Source organism: Fusarium poae, assembly GCF_019609905.1.
Source record: "Fusarium poae strain DAOMC 252244 chromosome Unknown contig_2, whole genome shotgun sequence".
Taxonomy (NCBI): Eukaryota; Fungi; Ascomycota; class Sordariomycetes; order Hypocreales; family Nectriaceae; genus Fusarium; species Fusarium poae.
Window position 1 is genome coordinate 742286 of NW_025408660.1, and position 17987 is coordinate 760272.

The following is a 17987-nucleotide window of genomic DNA, read 5'->3' on the forward strand; positions in this document are numbered from 1 at the left end:
CTTGTCTCATACTTTTGTGGCCAACTAAGCTTGCTTAGTTGGCACCCCCTCCCGGCTAGCCAACGAGTAGTTATGTTATGTCTAGTACTAGCAGCAACTAAGAAAGTGGAAACCACACAGATTGATCCCAATCAACATTATCTTTTGTCGCTTCAATCCGATCATGGCAGGTACCAAACAACTTATCCCAGACTCGAGTCTGCTTACCGTAATTGTGGCTCTTTCTATATCCCTTGCGATGATGCAGGTCATGATCCTCAATCACAAGTTCAGCGCCAACCAGCTGCAACAACCAATTCAGAGTCGAGGGAGGCATACCACAGACTCTGAGTCCACTGTGGCCAAGGACCTCTGTGAACGCAATGTACTGGTGACAGACCCACCACTCATAAAAGCCCAGCGGGATACCGAGACACTGAAATGTCGCCCATGTTAGGAACGGCACTCCAACCATGTCGAAAAACTCTTGCTCGTGGTCGGCATAGGCGGCAAGAAGAGTATTGGGATGTTTCGTCAGGTGATGAGTTCGATGATACTTCCACAAAGAATCAATGTCGTGCATAGCCCGATGGTAGACATAGAACCAAAAGTCGAGAATGATGCCGTATAGTCCGATTTGGAGGTATAGCCATACCCACCAAGACCAGTCGCTCATGACAGACAATGGAGACTGTCCGGTCTTGTAGCTGATGCATGTCGCCAAGAGGATACGTGACCCAGTCGTCTTCCACAGAGACGTAACCACCTTGTCAACTCCAACATCCGGGATCCCATCACGCTCATGAGAGTCACCATCTAGGAACCCATACTGATGCCCCAGTTTGCGTGCAGCTTTGACTTCTCGAACAACAGTCCAGCTAAACGTGGCAAAGTACAAAAGAAAAACAGGGACAGGATGGAGGGCATCCTGGTGCGCACAAGATAGCAAAGCTTGGTGAATTGCAATTGGCGCAAAGGCGTGCAAGAGAACCCATACGTGGTTCTGCCACTGAGAGAAATAGGGCATCTTGTCGGTCTTTTTATGCACAGGCACGTCCTCGCCTGGGCCGATAGGGTAGGTGTTCAAGGCATGTATGATGTGATGGCTAACACCCCATTCCGACTTGTTGCCAAGAGGCCAGGTGGACTTGATAGAGTCTTTGGGATGCATAGTTGCTTTGCTCTGGCACTCAAAGTGCGGTTTTCGTCGTGGGTAGTTGAGACAGTTCTAGACCAGGCAGGTGTGTATAAATGTTGATGGTGATGATAATTATGAAATATGATGAGAATATGACTTGTTATATAACAATGCAAGTTTCAGATACAACATGGTATATAAAGAAATAATGCCGAGGTAAAAGTTCTCACAGCTACATGTGGAGAATGAGAAGTGCATGATAGCCTCACTAGCCATCGCAAACCTAACTCGAAGCAACTGCAAAACACTCGACGACAAAGACCATGACGTAGATACACGTGTCAAACTGCGAGGCAGATCACCGAATAAAAAGATAGCCGACTATGGAAAAGAAACAGAGGATTGCTTGCTTGGCCTGGTGAATTGTGTCTGTTTATTTGTTTTCTCTGGCGATGATCACCCCCAACAGATTATCTACCGAGCACGCCTATCCTAGTAGAGACTAGTTTGCGAGCCCGAGGTTTAATGCATGCACTATCGGAGAACCATATAAGAGGATCCCCGCACCAAAGTCTCTGCAGTACTTACTTGGCCGACGGGTTATTCTCCGTCACTCCGAGCATATGTTCTGTAATTAAATGGCCAGAGATTTCAAGACACCAGAGTGTAGTCGATTTCTTATCAATTCAGCAATCTATAGATGTTCCCTGCAGAGATTGATAGAAACTGAACGAAGGGATTGATGGGATGTAAAATGTATCATTGGAATGATAATGTTTATTAAAATTAGAAGAAATATGTTCTTGGATATGAGCTGTTATGAAATAATCTAAAACTACCTGAGAACTTTATTTTTAGCGGTATGGTCAACCTGTAACAGTTCCATTGCGTTCTTGTGTAGCAGGCTTTCTATCCATATTCCATATTCCATATGGAACGATTCTTGTATGGATTACGGATTCCTCCTCGTATGGAAGCTTATTCCATACGTATGGAATACAATAAATGACGTCATCTATACTTTACCATTTCCGTATTAGGAAAAGCGCGCATTGTCTCGCTCATCTGTCAGCGCGGCTGGAATCCCTGATGCCTGGTTTTGTCCGACTTATTGTACGACTTCCTAGCAGCTACATCGATCCTGGATACGTTTCGCCGTGCACCAGAAAAGGGTCAAAAGACACGCTCGGGCTAGGTGGACATGGTATGTTGATATCAATGGTCATTTTGGAGAGACGGTACTGTTCATGAATCCATACTGCTCGCCGAGCCACCAAGTCAGCGGGGACCGGCCACTAGCGGCACAACTACTTTTGTTCCTGGCGGAAATCATGAACATGAACTTGTTGCCTGGCTGCGTCACCCTGAGTGGTACTCACCGGGATTAACATTCTTCCGCTGTATTTCCATACGTATGGAATACAGCTATCTCATATGGAATACGAATAATCCATACGCGTATGGATAGAAAGCCTGATCAGCGAGGACATACGCAGTGTCCCTACACAGTGATGTTGGAGTTAAAGAAAGAGTGGAGAGTTGGAAAATCGCCCCTGAACGGGATTACTACAGGGATCAATTTTTTTCCGTCGTATTGCCATACTTATGGAATACAACATCCCCGTATGGAATATGGATTAACGCGTATGGATTATTCCATATGGATTAATTAATCCATACGCGTATGGATAGAAAGCCTGCCATCTCAATTGAATGAAGGATACGGCGATCAAGCGTCTCTAGCTTCGAGTAATGTTCCTAGATTGGATAATTAGCCAAGTTAGGGTTTAGAGTCTATCAAGAGACAGCAAACCTTGTTCTTTTCATAGTGGCGTAATAAACCATCCATAATTGTCAATGTTTGCGACAATGTAGAATTCTTACCCTCAGCCCATAAAGTTGCCGACGCGAATGGGTGGAGAAATCTATGTGTTTTTTCAAGGTAATCCCAATCTGATGAGTTGAGGATATTATCGTTGATCTCCTTATCGTAATCAAGCAAGAATTGCTTGATCTGTGATTGTTTTCTGATAAGATTATCGATCAGCTTATACCAAGAGTTCCATCGGGTGTCGTTATCGATCCCAAGCCGCAAGCCTACTCGATCCTCCCATAGATCACTGTGGATAGATGAATTTCGAAGCCAGACCGCAATGTTATGTAGTTTACGCATCGCCGGGATGGTTTGCCAGCCTCTGAAGTTGTCATCCTTGAAATCGGGGGGTTTCCGAGCGGCCCTTTTAGCCTTTCCCTTCCATATCTTACTGAAAGACTGTTCTTGCTGTCCCGAACCTTCAGACCGCGATGCTGGCTCGTTGGCGGATATATAATATAGTGTGAAGTAGAATTGTTCGTACATCTCGGCGCCGGTCACGTCGCTAGAAGCGGCAAGTGCTGCGCGTAAAGCTTCTTTCGAGGACACAAGGAGAAAGGCTTGAAGGGAGAGATTTATGATATGAGCGATGCATCGGATTCGACGCTGGCTGGGATGGAAAGATACCTAGACTCAGTTAACCAACTACCTATTAATCAGCGTTCTAAATAGCATACACCGTATTTATCCTGTAGCATTTGTGAGAGATGTTTTAAACAGGTATCGTTTGAAGTAGCATTATCGCCGGTATCATAGCCGATTTGCTTCGCAATACCGTATTCTTCGATTGCTTCCGCCATTAGAGTTGCTTGGCGCCCGCCATTGTGGCTGTATCGACATTCAGGCATAGCTAGCAGGGCCTTTTGAAGTCGATAGCCATTATCAACCCATCTAGCGCATACTGCTAAAATGCCATGCCGATGAGGCGATGTCCAGAGATCGGTCGAGAGATGGATCTTCGATACGGACGCCTGAAGCTTTGCTTTCAATTGGGATCGGTATAAGTCGAAAGTAGTGGTAATATGACGCATCGCCGCGTCGCGGGACGTGAGGAGAAGATCCTCAATAGCCGGATTGCATGCCAATATGATATCCTGCATCTCATCCCATTTCACCGCGGAGAATGGTAAACGACGGCGTGTGAGCAGACCGACAATCGATTCTATATATTGCTGTCGGTTAAAGACGCGGCGTAAAGTGGCATCTGATGGCCGACTCTGAAAAAAATTGTCCATCCGAGGCTGCTTTGACGGCCGGGTAATAATATCTGTGTCGTGCTCGTCTACGGTACTGGCCTCCGTCTGAAGAATAGAGGCATGCTTCCTTTTCGCGTGGTAAATAGCATTGCCACGCTTTCCATTTGACCATGGACTATCTGGGGGACAATGAAGGCATTCATACATAACACGACCAGACGTCTTTCGTTTGCCAGATGGCCCTAGTTTGGCCTTATCTGGATGAGTGGTGCGGAAAATGACGTCGAAGCTAGATGATTCGAAGGGCAGATCATCGGGTGATGCTTTAGTCTGTGATCGAGTAAGGGTATCAGTGATAACTTTTGAAGATGAACTCATAATTCAATATTGAAAGTCGAGGCAGCAGACTGCCGGACAGCGCGCTCTTACTAGGTACCGGTAACTCATAATCCAATAATGATCGGAATGATTGTCTTCTGTCTCTTTATCATCATGGTTGTTCTTGCTCTCCTCCTTCTTATAGGTAAAGAGGCGAGGTATGATACTAGACCTGCTGACCCTGCTACAGACCTGTAACACTGTTCTGATGATTCACGCGTAATCGTGTGACACCGTTTCCTGTGGCTGCCTATGCAACACTTATCATCCATGCTACTTCTCCAATACCAGGGATGGATATCTTACGAACGGGAATTGAATTGATAGAATAATTCGATGCCAAGTCTTTATCGAATCGAACTTTATTCGCTATCGAATCGAACGGGCCCAAACGTTCGATCGAAATCGGTCGATTCGGTCGAACGAGTGGCGCGGTTCGCTGAAACTCTCATTTCTTGAACGCGTCAACCGACCCCTGACGCTACCTGATGCGATCGAGCTTGATTTGCTGTCTTGAATGCCCAGGCTATGTGGATGTGCTAAGATGTGTTAGTGTATACATCTATACCGCCGAGACTTACACGTCAGGATAGGTATCGTGCAACTGCAGCAATCATATTTCCCCGCAGCCCATAAACGACTGCTTTCTAAATTTCAACGGTAATTTATTGAATGAGACCATTTCCCAATTCCCATAAGGACTATGTCCAGCGTGGGGGAGGTTGAAAAGCAAATCTTTGTGACCATGAAATGCGACTAATATTGTTTAGAGGTACTTGCGCAAGTGTGGGGGAATACGTGAGCACTCTGGTATCTTTCAAGCACTGAGATATAGGGTAGGCCCGACTTGTAAAAACTGTTGAGGTTGAACATGATGGATGGTATATAGATAGTCCGATCCGTCAGTCACGTATATATAGCTAGGAAGGACATGTCTTGTCTGTAGTTAGATCTTCAACCTTACATCAATCAATCTCATTACCTCACATCAATAAAAACTTCCACGATGAACTTCAAAACATGCTGATTTTCCGTAGATTGGAAGTAATGCAAACAAAACTGGCCCGTTTAGATATCTCCCGTCAGGAGCTTTCTATCCGTGCCAATGTTCTCACGGTCAGAAGACCATTTCGACCTTGGAGTCTCACATGTCTCGTGTATCCTCAACCTGGAAATGTCGCGTTGTGCGCCTCGATGGTCTGTGCACGATGACACAAGCCAATAGGGGTGTTGCAAAAGCTAATTAGAGTAGATCCAACAAAAGTAGATAAGATTATCTAATCTTATCGGATAAGCATGCCACACGGCCGATAGCATTTTAGCTATCGTGATATCACATTTAGCTGAAAAAAAGTGTGATATATATTCACGGTGATATATATCACTTTAGCACTTTAGCACAGTGTGATATCACTTTAGCATATCACAATACGCAAGTCTGTAGGTTGATCTCATCCGGAGCTTCTTTCCTGGCCTTCTTGGGGAAGTTTGCAGTGCGCAACAATAACTTTGATCCATGAAATGCCGGAGGGGAGTCTGGAGACACTGGTGCCTGGTTACTTTGAGCATAGTGCCTGTCAAAGTAATCTCTGAAGTCCCGAAGGATCGAGTCTACTTGGTTCGGTAGCCTAAGCTGCAGGAACCCAATGCCGTATCCTGGGTGTAATATCATAGCTGCCCAGTAAACAACGCTCCCCTCCATCAAATTGCGGTATTTGTCGAGCTTTGACATTGCATACTTGATCGAGTGTTGTATGAAATGTAGCCCATCGTCGGACAACTTGAAGGGCTCAGGATCCAGGTCCTTGTCTTCGAATTGTACCGAGATTTCTGCTTGGTATAGTGGAGAACTTGGTTCTCCGCTGGTAGTCGATTCCATGGTTGAATATCTGCCCCAGGTAGATACGCCAGTGTCCTGTTGCAGCCCTCCCTGTTGCTCTCTCTCTCTGCCATCAGTAGGCGCAGCGACTATGATACAATCAAGTACTGGCTCTTCGAGAGTGATCCTCGGCGCCCGATACGGCGCAGGGATAAGGTTGGAAGAATACCGCTGTCGCATTTCAGATAGATGGTCCTTCAAGAGGTACATGGTGGGAAGTACCTCTGCAAATCTAGGAGTGCGACCCTCAAAGTGCTTGGTATACGTGAGGTAAGGCTGTAGGATTTCGATGATCTCGGCCATGCTTGGAAATCGATCACTAGTCGATCGGTTATCATATCGATCGATTTCAAGCCCTAAACGATCGATTTGTATCGAGCATCACCACCGCTCGATCGATATCGATCAACTGAGGGCGACAATCGATCGATCTAGCAATCGATATCGATCGATGACCAATTAGATCAGTTCTGGGTTTCGCTATCCCTATCTACCCTTATCCTGCCTACCAGTTGAAGAACTTGCCTCCAATTCTCGCCTTCAAGTAGACTAAGAGGAAGAGTCGGCCGGTAGATGCCGGCTTTGCTCCAGGATCGAAGACACTGGGACATGCCCACTATATGCCGTCGTAAACGTGACCTCAGTGGTGTTATCATCCTCCCACAACTGCTAAAGTCTCTCTCCGTTTCTGCCGAGGATGATGGGATAGTAAGAAAGTCAACGGCCATGTACGACAGCCGAGGAAAACGTATAGCACCAACGTCTCTCCACCAACCAATCGGGTCAGCTTTGTATGCCATGTTGTCAACTGGTGGCTCTGACAGATACTGGTCAAACTCGTCTTGTGGCGATATCGCCGCCGCTGGTTGTCGCTTGCACTGTCGCCCTTGAGAATCAGAACTGCCCGTAGCCAATGAGCGACTGAAGGCCAGCCGGCGTTCAATATAGTCCAAGGCACTCGTAGCCTCTGCTGCCGAAACGGTCCCAGACCCCGCCCCATAAGCCTTGTTCTCAGTGTTGCGAATAATATAAACAATACGTATATTGGCAATATGGAAGCCTCGCAATATTATTGTATTGCCAAGTGGTGCATATTGTATTAGGCCATATGACATTGGCCTATATTGTATTGTATTGCAAGAACCCAATATATTGCCAGTATGACAATACATCCCATATATTGCACGTGATCTGGGTTATTCTACTGCGGCAGCTAAAGTACATCACCTCGAAGCTCTCGTATCCCAAACCATGACTTCAGGCACTCCAGAGCTTCAACTACATCACTATCCAGTTCAAGAACTCGTTCGTGGTCGTCGATGGGACCTCGCAGAGAGGAAGAGGTGATTCCACGGGTTTATAGTCATTCCACAGCGTCTCCATCAACTTCTTTGACGACTCAACCCACTCCTTTTTCCAGTTCTCCTGTATGTAGTGCCATTTATGCGAAGGGTGGAGCACGATAGCGGCAACGTAGGCAGGCGATTCATCAGTGAGCCGGTAGTACTTGTCCAACTTGGCCCAGCCAGAGTTATACATGGGCGCCATTATCGGATCGTCAATATATGCCTCCTTCCCTGCTTCGAATTGTGCCAAAACGAAATCCATAGCCAAGAGGACGTTATCGAGTGTTGCAAACGATGACTCGAGAGCCTTGGTCGTCATCTTCAGCTTCTCTAAGAAAGACTTGATTTTCTCCAAGATGATCCAGTCCTCTGAAGAGAGCTCGTCTCCAGCGCAATCTAATTCCATCCATTTGTTGAAACAGCCGTCAATCGCATCTCTGAGGTTCAGGGCCACTCGCAGCATGTTATACCACGAACTCCATCTTGTGTCGTTGTCCCGTGCGAGCTTACGGTTATGGCTAATAGTAAGAAACTTTTGGCTGCGCTGGACACTTCGTTGGATGAAAACAACGAAGTTGTGAATCTTGCCAAGAGGCCCCTTTTTCCGCCACGCTTCAATATGTTTTAGTGTCACATTATGCACACCAGGATCGTCGAGTTCGAGCTTCTCATTATCGGTGACGAAGAGGAAGGCTTTGGCGGCGAGGTTGATGATATGGCCTTGGCAGCGGAGTCGGTGCACTTTGGGATCGTATTGGATGTCATATCGGCGTAGGAGGCCTGTGGGATGTTAGGGCCGCTAGTCAGGAGAAATAGTCAGTTGTACTGACCAAACGAAAGGGATCTCATCATGGTGTCGTTATTGCCAGCGTTGTCCATCACGAAATATCCAAGCTTGGAAGCAAAGCCCCATTCGTCAACCACCTTCAAAATGGCCACAGCGAGATGAGAACCGTCGTGCTCACTGTCGATGTCTTTTAACGCCAAAACATGGTGTTCCAGCTGACCGTCTTCCGTGGCATAGTGTGCGACTACGCCTAAAATGGCCAAAGAATTGGGAGAAGTCCAAAGGTTGCAGCTGATGTGAATTCTTGACTTTGCCGACTGTATGCGCTGCTTGACCCTCTCTTTCTGGCATCCATATTGGCGCATAATCCATGTCTTGACGGTATCATGCGTATCCGGAAGCCAAGTCTCGATATCGTTATTGATGTAGGCCAAGAGTGCTCGGAACTCTGGGCATTCCACGAGCCGAAATGGGAGAGAGCAGGCCGTAATAAACCTCACGTATAATGCCTCGAGCTGCTCAGGTTCAATCGAGTCTCCGGATTAATCGTTGAGTCGACGGCGTTTTCAGGGATTTTCTTCTGCCGCAACACGAGCTTGTTCAATAATAGTTCGTATAGTTGTAACTTTCGCTGTTCGCGGGGCTCCTTTTGGCAGGCCGTGACCGTCAGGAGGAGGGTCCATGAGATGTTTTGCAGGAGCTGCAGTACCCCCTGAAGAGGCATAGGTTTTGTCGCAATGTTTACAGCGCCACTCTTCCTTTCCGGTCCGCTGATTGTAGTATCTCGTCTCTACCTCCTCGTCTGGCATATGAGAGAAGACCCATGATGTTCTGGGCTTAGTAGAGGAGGTTGTGGAGACGGTGCGAGGTTGAGATGACAGGCACTTGGACTTTTGGCTTACGTCCAGATCATCCGATTGCTGGCTGGAAAACTCCAGAAGGTCGCCAGAAATTGACGACCCTCTTCGTTGTGACCATTGCGCAAAAGAGAGGCGTTGTTGAGGCATGGCAGTTAGATTTGTAAAGTTGAGTTCGACGAGTGATTTTCAAAAAACAAAAAAACAAAACAAAAAAAACAAAAAAAAACAAAAAAAAAAAAGAAATGGGGGGAGCAGAGGCGAAGATGGCCCAACCCAACATGGTCTGCACTCCCTCACGCGTTTCTTTCATGCGTGATCGCGTGTTAGGTCTAATTGTCAACAAAGAAGTGCGTGGAAGTGAACGATGGCCAATAAAATGCCAGCTATCCCTGCTTCTTATATAGGGTAAGGCCGAGTTCTGCAGCTTTCACGGGGCTAATTCACCCAAGAATTAACAGCCCAATATAGATAATATATTGCCAATATGGACATCCTCATATTATATTGTCACAATATCGTAGACTTCATATCATATTATCACAATACCAGAAAAGGCATATTATATGGTATGTATTGCAATATACTACTTTATTGCCATATTATTCGCAACACTGACTGCAGACGGTCTCTTCAGTAGAGTTATCCCAGTCTGCATCGTATGCCCAAACCCAATATGGATCAAGCTCTTCGTTTTGACACTCAGGAATCAGTTCAATAGGGACTACAATGAATGTGTTTTGCACAATACCTGGGGATGATAGAGACTGTCTATATTCTTGGAAGTGTCTGCTGGAATATCAGCGTGTATCCAAGATATCAATGAGGTAATGTAACTTACCGTCGGAAGCAATCATCCCCAGCCAAGTCTCCCTCAGAACCTGCGGTAGCCCGCACCTCAGTTTGGAGGGCCATCAGGTCATTGCGTTTTCCCTGGCAATGGATACCGAAGTAGGTTGCTTCTCTCACGTCCCTGGCTAAGGAGGGCTACGGGCTGTTGTTGACCATATCCAAGAGTGAACTCCACCTACGACCGTATCGCTGTTCGACCTCCTTGGTTTTGTAGTAGACAAATCCCCAGGGCTGCTGAGCCCGAAGAATCTCTTGTATCCAAGCTGGTGGCGTATGGGATGCTCGCTTCCAGATGGCACGAACCGTTTTCTCGAAGTCCTCAAGGGGCTGTGTTTTTTCCTCATCCGAAAGTCGATCAAGTTCTGAGAGCATCCATTTCGCATTCCTGCGTGCCAGCTTGATCACGTCACGGCGTATATTCTCTCTATCTCGTGCCGCAGGGGTTTGAAGCTCCTCCTCTTGAAGACGACTCTCATAAATGTCTTACAGTGAACAACTATTGTCTCCATCGATATAGTACAAGTCGCAGTAGACTAGCTTCCACGCATCGATTGGTATAGCGAAGTAATAAGCCCGGTCAAAGTTTGAGAATGCTTCGAACAAACCCTCGTACCTGGAAGCGGACCGAGTGACACGTTATCAAGCTGGCGCTAGCTATTTTGGGCGATGTAATACATCACTGATTTGTGGAAACGCGCCTTGTTTTTGCTACCATATACGATTCATTTTGGTACCAATCTGTCTTTATTGAGCGACTTGACCGCCCGCATACTATTAGCTCTATTCTTGGATTGTAAGTAAACGGCTGTTCGTTTGATTTGGAGCAGGATAAATGAAAGACAGGCTTATATATTTTCAAAAACTTGCTTCTCAAGTGTAACTTAAGCTAATCGGCTCGCTTATCAACTACTGTAGGTTTCCAAATTACTGTGTGGCTGAGCAGTGGCATGTGACACTGCCAGCATGACTAAGTAGACTGATGAAATGGGAGCCCCATAGGGACACGCCTAGGCGCCTCTCCACTTCTGCACGCGTAGGCGTGCGGATTATGTCAGCCCTCAATTTGGCCCAAACTCCACTGTCGAAATTCCGCATTCTGATGCAGTTTTTACTTTTTAGAATACTATAACTAATCCTAAACGGTTATGAATTCTTAATTATCTACCGGAATGGATAACGTGCTGGGCCTCACTATCTACTGCTGCCGCCTCCCAGATATTATGCATACCTCTTCTACTGGAAAAAGGGCTGCGTTCTATCTCCGCAGCTACTTAAGCCTCGACACGGTCATCTTCTGCTTTACTCCAATCTAGATAGGCCATCATCTCCTCTTTAGTCCAATCTCTGGAGCCGTTTGGAGTATCGCAGCGCTTACCCATCTGCTTCCAATCGAGACACCATTGATAGCTAGATTTGTCGTACCGCAGAGGTAGACCTAGCGCCCTCCGATACTGCTGGTTAGTTTTAATACTGCCACGAGGCTGCACCTTGTACCAAGCATCTCGAGCAGCAACATATCTCTAATAGATAGCCCGAGGATCATCATACCTTGATGTCGGCATTATCCTTGTCTGTGCCGGTGGTGCTGCTGATGATGCTGCCGGCACCATATTGTCCGCGCCGTCGAGACTGACGATAATGCAACTGGCACTATCTATTACTGACTCTGCCTGCTCTGATGATCCTGAAGACGTTGGTCTTGGAGCTTCTCCTGCGTGCAAGGATGATACTGATGAAGATGTCGTCGACAATGGTCTTGCCTGCGCCGACGGTGCTGGTGGCTTCAAAAGCTCCTCGTATCGTTCAGGGCATGTCTTTGAAGTCATTGTATGACCTATCTGGTGGCATCTGCTGCATTTAGGTTGTGCCTTTGGCCGTGCTGTTGCCTGAACTGCCTCGAATGCACTTGGTTCTCTCTGGGTGCTTGATTGTGTTCTACTAGTACTCGAACCGGTGGCTATCCGATCGGGTCGATGCTGAGGCTCCAGTAGTAACCGGTGAACACCATGGCGATTGAGGTGCCAATGTGTGTGAAAATGCTCCAGGCGAAGGGGCTGATTTTGTTCTTGTAGAGCCTTGAGAGTATGGGCGCAAGGGAGGCCGTGAGATCTGGAGAATGCACCGGTGCAAATGGGCAGGTGTTCTTTTAGGAGCAGCTTCCGCTGTTCTTCCACCTTGCGTAAAGCCTCGTGAGATACCCAGCCACGTATGGCACTGTATAGTGATCCAGAGAGCTCGATTGGTATTCTCATTTGCTGGCTGGCTTGGTTGGATTGCAGTTCGGCTAATTGATTGAGAAGCGCATGCTTCATAGCCCTCCAAGCCTCGAAGAGATCTAGCGTGGATTTCTTGAGGTGGCTCTTAAGGAGCCCATGGATACCCTCAACCCGCGAGGTGACTACATTACCAAAATGAGGATGTTGATCAACCCAAGCCCTCACTACCCTTTCCTTGTACGGATCGAGCCAATTGGCCTTGATATAGTTAACCTCTTTAATGTATTGTGGTAAGTAGCGCCTTTCAAGCTCTTGCACGTGCTGATTAAATGCCTTTTCATCCGGTGACTTCATGATCGAATGCCAGTGATTGAAAAACTCATTCCAATCGGCCAGACCTTGCTGGTAGGCCTCTGATCCTTGTTGGTGGCGCACGAATGTCGGCTGGCAATAACGGAGGACTGCCTTATTCGCATGCCATAGGCACAAGAGTGAAATTGAGGATGGAAAGCAGATTTCTGCGGCGTTCATACAAGCCTTATCGCGGTCTGTTAGGATAACCGATGGAAGCCTTGTATGGCAGAGTTCATACAGGGACCTGAGCCGGTCCAAGGCCCATATGTAGTCCTGCTCAGTCTCGCCGCTGAGGAATGCAAAGGCTATACAGAACGATCGCTGGCAGGCGTCGACGCCAATCATATCAAGCAGTGGCATCCCGTATTTGTTTGTCTTATATGTACAGTCGAGGAAAAGCAGGTCTGGGTAGGCCTGAAGGTACGCCAATGACTCTGGATGGGCGAATAACACCGCTGTGATTCGGTCATCCGAATCAAGCCGCATTCGGTTCCAGAACCCTTCCTTATCCAGTTGGTTAGCAAAGGCGTGTATAGTGCTCTGACCCTCACAAAGCTCTCGTTTGCTATCTGCGATACGATTATAAATATCTTGCTGCGTTGCAATAGTGTTCGAATTCTGGCGGATATAAGTCCTGATATCCTTTGGCGCTACTCCTGCATTCGTAAGGCGGCTGACTGTCGACTTGTCTGCATCGGAGAGCTGCCGATGGACTGGATGGGCCGATTTGTGCCAGCTTGGCTCGTGGTTGTGTAAATGAAACCGGCTGTCCGGACGATGCCTTAAAGACCAAGTCGTCTTATCTAGGGATTCCTTTGCGATAATTGAGAACCGGCAATTGGTTCCTCGCGTAGTAGTCTTACGCTGGCGATCTTTTGACACGCTAGGCGGACGACACCATCGATCGCATGCGTAGGTGATAATCTGCCTGCCGCTAGTTGATCGTGAAGATCTTCCAGTTATGAACGCGTATCCTCTCGGTGCTGCCCACTTGTTGATAGCGGCGAGCAGAGCCTCTCGTGAATCGTATGTACCCTCTGGCGGGAGCACATCATCAGGAAACGTCGCTTGGGCCATGATGAAGCCCGCACCTGGGGACTACAGTTGTGACGAGCAAAAGCAGTAATGGGTGCAGCCCGTGAAAACCGCGACAGTGGAGTTTGGGCGAAATTGAGGGCTGACATAATCCGCACGCCTACGCGTTCAGGAGTGGAGGCGCGCCTAGGCGTGTCCCTATGGGGCCCCGATGAAATGTACTACTCCATAATAGGAAATGTAACGCTTGACAGATAAACACCACTATTCCGTAATAGGAAATGTAACGCCCAATCGAGAGTCCAATCTTCGCAATATTGGATGACATGCCACGACTACAATATTAATCAAAAGTGAATCAAAGTTGGCTCGGAATGCTAATTCAAGCCTTTGAAAGGGGATCGTAATTTAATTTAGCCGAAAAATGTGCTGGTGGCTTTGAACCCCAAGTCGAATTTGCCTACTGGATTGGACGGGGATCAGCAGAAGGCCATAAAACCAGGGCAGTCCCCCCTGTAATCTGGGGCCAACGATTTCTCCACTTTCAACGACATACCAAGACTTTCAACAATGGCGGATACGGCTTGGGATGAGTAATAACTTGAGTATGTCCTAATATAGTAAAGTAGACGATAAAGACGGCGAGGAAAATGACGAAAACGACGGAAGCGACAAAAACAGTGTTTAGGATGACGACTCGAATAATGAAAGGATGGGTAGCCTAAGCGGCCTGAAGGCACTGCTATTTGGACGATAATGGTTTGATAGATATACAATGCGATGAGCGACACGATCAGATACGTCAACGCAACAAGGGACCAGTGTCTAGTATTGATCCAGAGCATCAGAGTAGGATGATTTAGACTTGTGCATAGGGCTTTAAAAATATATATAAATTAATTGAATTGACCTTTATTTAGTATTTTATTTAATTAATTGAAGTTATCACGGTCAGTGGTTGAGTTGCTACAGGGTGGGATGTTCAGATACTTTTGAACCATAATTGTATGCTAAAGCTAAGTAGGAGAAACATGGTAGGGTGCATGTGATGTGACAACGGGGGTCATAACATGTAACGGTTGCACCTAGGTAACCACTAATCCACAGGGCATAATGGTTGAGTAATTTGTTGTTCTAGCGTTTAAGAACTATAAGGGCTACGGCAGAGAAGCGCTACTCCAACCTTGAAGAGTATTTTAGTAAATACTTATCCCTTGCTAACAGTAGGTGTTTGTAGAGAAAGGTTGACTTACAAAAGGGTCAGAACAGCAACGGGCACGTTTGCCAATACTGGCACAATCGGCCTTAAAGCTATCAATGCTTGTAGGAATATTGGTGGCTGTTTCAGTAATTAGCCTTTTCCTGATATTCCAACGAAAGATAATAGTTATTACTTACGGTTTTCACAGTCAACATCAGCAATATCAAGAATACCAGCACTACAGCACCGAGACACGCTATAGAAAACTCCACGGCAGGCATCAAAATCGCCACCATAACCAGAACCAGGAGGAGGAGCAGCGAGGACGCCAGCGAAGAAGATAGCGAGAACTGGGAGTAACTTCATTTTAAAGAGGTAGATTTATTGTTTTGGGATGGTAGGATATAATTGAATGAGATTAGAGGGGTTGTAAGATACTGAAAGAAGTAGGTAATGAGGATGAAGAGAATAGAAAGATAAAAGAGGAGGTAGAGGCAGTATTTATAAATGTTCTTAGGTTTATCAGAGGGTGACTGGAGGTGGCTAACTGGTCATGCATTGCTGATTATTGTCAGGTTTATGGTTAAAATTACATTCCAAAAGTCTTGAGAACACCACACAGTGCCACATATTAAAACTACTAAGATTTTTAGCTCCCATAGCCGCGTCATATTCTAAGATAACTTGAAGGATGTCAGCCAATACCAACGGACGCCATCGGCTCATAAGCGCACTAATCCACTTACGGACCTGCGTCTTGTCCTATGTCTTGGGGCATCACTTCTGACAATAATAATCGCAGACACGCTGCTCTTATTTTTCTGAGACTAGCTCAAATTGGGCCCCCGCAAATCGGTTTCAATGGACAGGTGCCAAGTGGCGTCCAATTAAAGACGGAACTAATAGCACAATTCAGGGATGGCTGAGGCCTGTTGCTTTGGTATCTGCAAGGGTTGAAAATATGCAGCCGCTTCCATTTTCATCAATGCCCAGCGCGGCCATGCAACTAATAATGATATTTAAACGAATCATGATGTGGCTGCTCTGTTCTCAAGAAAATGGAAAGGGGGCTTTCTCGGACACGGATACGATTCCGTTCGTCCGGTGAGGCTGGTTCATCTCTTCGTACCTAAGACAATGGCCACATGCAGCCGAAGGTCTCACTATGAGAATTGATAGTCTCCCTATGGCTTTATTCTCTAGGGTCATCAGCTGGCTCGTCTATCGAGGTTGGGTTATGATGGACCGATAGGGTGATCTCTAAATGACTAAGGCAGCACAATTCACTACTGGGGTTCCAGTTCAATCTTAGCTTAGGTGCCTAAAGATCGAGAGTCACAGAGCTGGGGATTTTCTGGGCTATGGCATATTCCTATAATCTGAAAACAGTCTGTTGTGAACAGGCTAGCAGTCCATTCCACTGGAAATAGATGCTAAGAGTGGGTCCGTGGAATGGATGAGGGAGGCTATATGAGCAGCCGAGCGGCTCGTCAGCATCTAGGCTTTAGCGTTGCATTCATTACGTACACGGATATCCTCTTTTCAACAGTTCTTCTTGAAAAGCCGAAATATACATAACAGTTGAAAGCTGAAAGTTCCGTGTGACTTGGCATCATTGTAATTGGAACATTCAGAGGGTCAGATATGATGGAATGGTGGAGGCAATTGTAACCGCCACTATTTTTTCTGCTTTGAGGGGCATTTTTCCTTGTGGAGATGACTAAAAGGGACATCGCATGCTTTTCTGAGTCAAGATCAGCGTTGAAATATGCATGGCGCAAGCTGAAAAACAACCCTTGTAGGGTGCCAATGATATGCCGTGTCATATATAGCGGGTGGCATACCGTACATTTTTATGAAATTGATCGTAGATAGGGTATGGGTAAGGTAATTTAACTTGCCAATTAAACCAATAGGTGAGCACATTTAGCTTATTAATACTGATTACTGATCAATAGCTAGATATCATAAGGAAGAGATCTTCACAATAAGCTGTCAGAGGCTTGCATTAGTCTGACACTATCTGCAATCAATTTTATAGAAACATACGGTATTTAGGCTTGTGGCAGATCAGATGAGGTGTAGGGTGCAGAAAATAGTTTCAATTGATCAGGGTGGCGATTAACTCAATCTGGGGTGTTGATTGAGTTGAAGCAGTGTGATTGAATTGAGTTGATCGCCAGCCTGCTGAATTGATAACCCTTTGACATCAATATTCTGCAGTATTGGCAATATTTCCCCACGTCAAAGGTTTGTGATGATTGCTCGAGCTTCGCTAAAGTGAATATTGCAGGAGTAATATAATTGGTGCGGTATTGATAAGCCCCAAGGTCTTTAATCTGCAGCGTTTCCCAAGGTTACAAGAGGCACATTCTTTTCTCTCATGCGAATAGCCACTTATCAGTCATGACCTCATTAAAATGTGCCTATGAGGCATTTGTGACAGAAGAAAAGAGACATTCCTGCATATTCGAAATAATGTTATCACAATTGCCTTAAACCAAAGACATGTAGCCAGCTTTGCCGTCTGTTGTATCCCTTTAATTGTGGGAGCTCCGGCCAGGCCACGACAGAGTGATGCAACCAATTAAAATGAGCTAAATGATAGATACCTAGCATCCCACCTATTTTAGCCCATGATAGAAGTACCAGCAATCCCCCAAGCTGGAGCGCGCCTTCTCCGGGGCAAGGCGCACAATATCATGGGACCGGCACCAATTGGATAGTCGTACAATTCAAAGAGGCGAATGCATGAAGAGTTGGATCAAAAGCAGGATAAAACAAGGTTATCCGGTAGATTTACTCGAAGCGGAAGGTATTGAGGACAACAACGTAGAGGGGTTAGATGATTCGGCTGGCTGGCAGAGCTCTAACCCAGGTTCGGTTTAGTTGATAA

General features: G+C 46.4%; 3 protein-coding genes across 3 annotated transcripts; all 3 read right to left on the bottom strand.

Annotated features, from left to right (window-relative positions):
- Positions 1-24: 24 nt before the first annotated feature.
- FPOAC1_013482 (uncharacterized protein) lies at positions 25-1150 on the bottom strand (the record flags this gene model as incomplete). Its single annotated transcript, XM_044857823.1, has 2 exons — positions 25-29; positions 208-1150. The coding sequence occupies 2 exons, from the start codon at positions 1148-1150 to the stop codon at positions 25-27; spliced, it is 948 nt and encodes a 315-aa protein (XP_044701205.1).
- A 4837-nt stretch (positions 1151-5987) lies between these two features.
- FPOAC1_013483 (uncharacterized protein) lies at positions 5988-6746 on the bottom strand (the record flags this gene model as incomplete). Its single annotated transcript, XM_044857824.1, has 1 exon — positions 5988-6746. The coding sequence occupies one exon, from the start codon at positions 6744-6746 to the stop codon at positions 5988-5990; it is 759 nt and encodes a 252-aa protein (XP_044701206.1).
- Positions 6747-15031: 8285 nt separating this feature from the next.
- Positions 15032-15457, bottom strand: FPOAC1_013484 (uncharacterized protein; the record flags this gene model as incomplete). The annotated part of the gene is made up of 3 exons (XM_044857825.1): positions 15032-15073; positions 15144-15229; positions 15289-15457. 3 exons carry the CDS (start codon positions 15455-15457, stop codon positions 15032-15034), a joined length of 297 nt encoding a protein of 98 aa, XP_044701207.1.
- Between the last annotated feature and the right edge of the window lie 2530 nt (positions 15458-17987).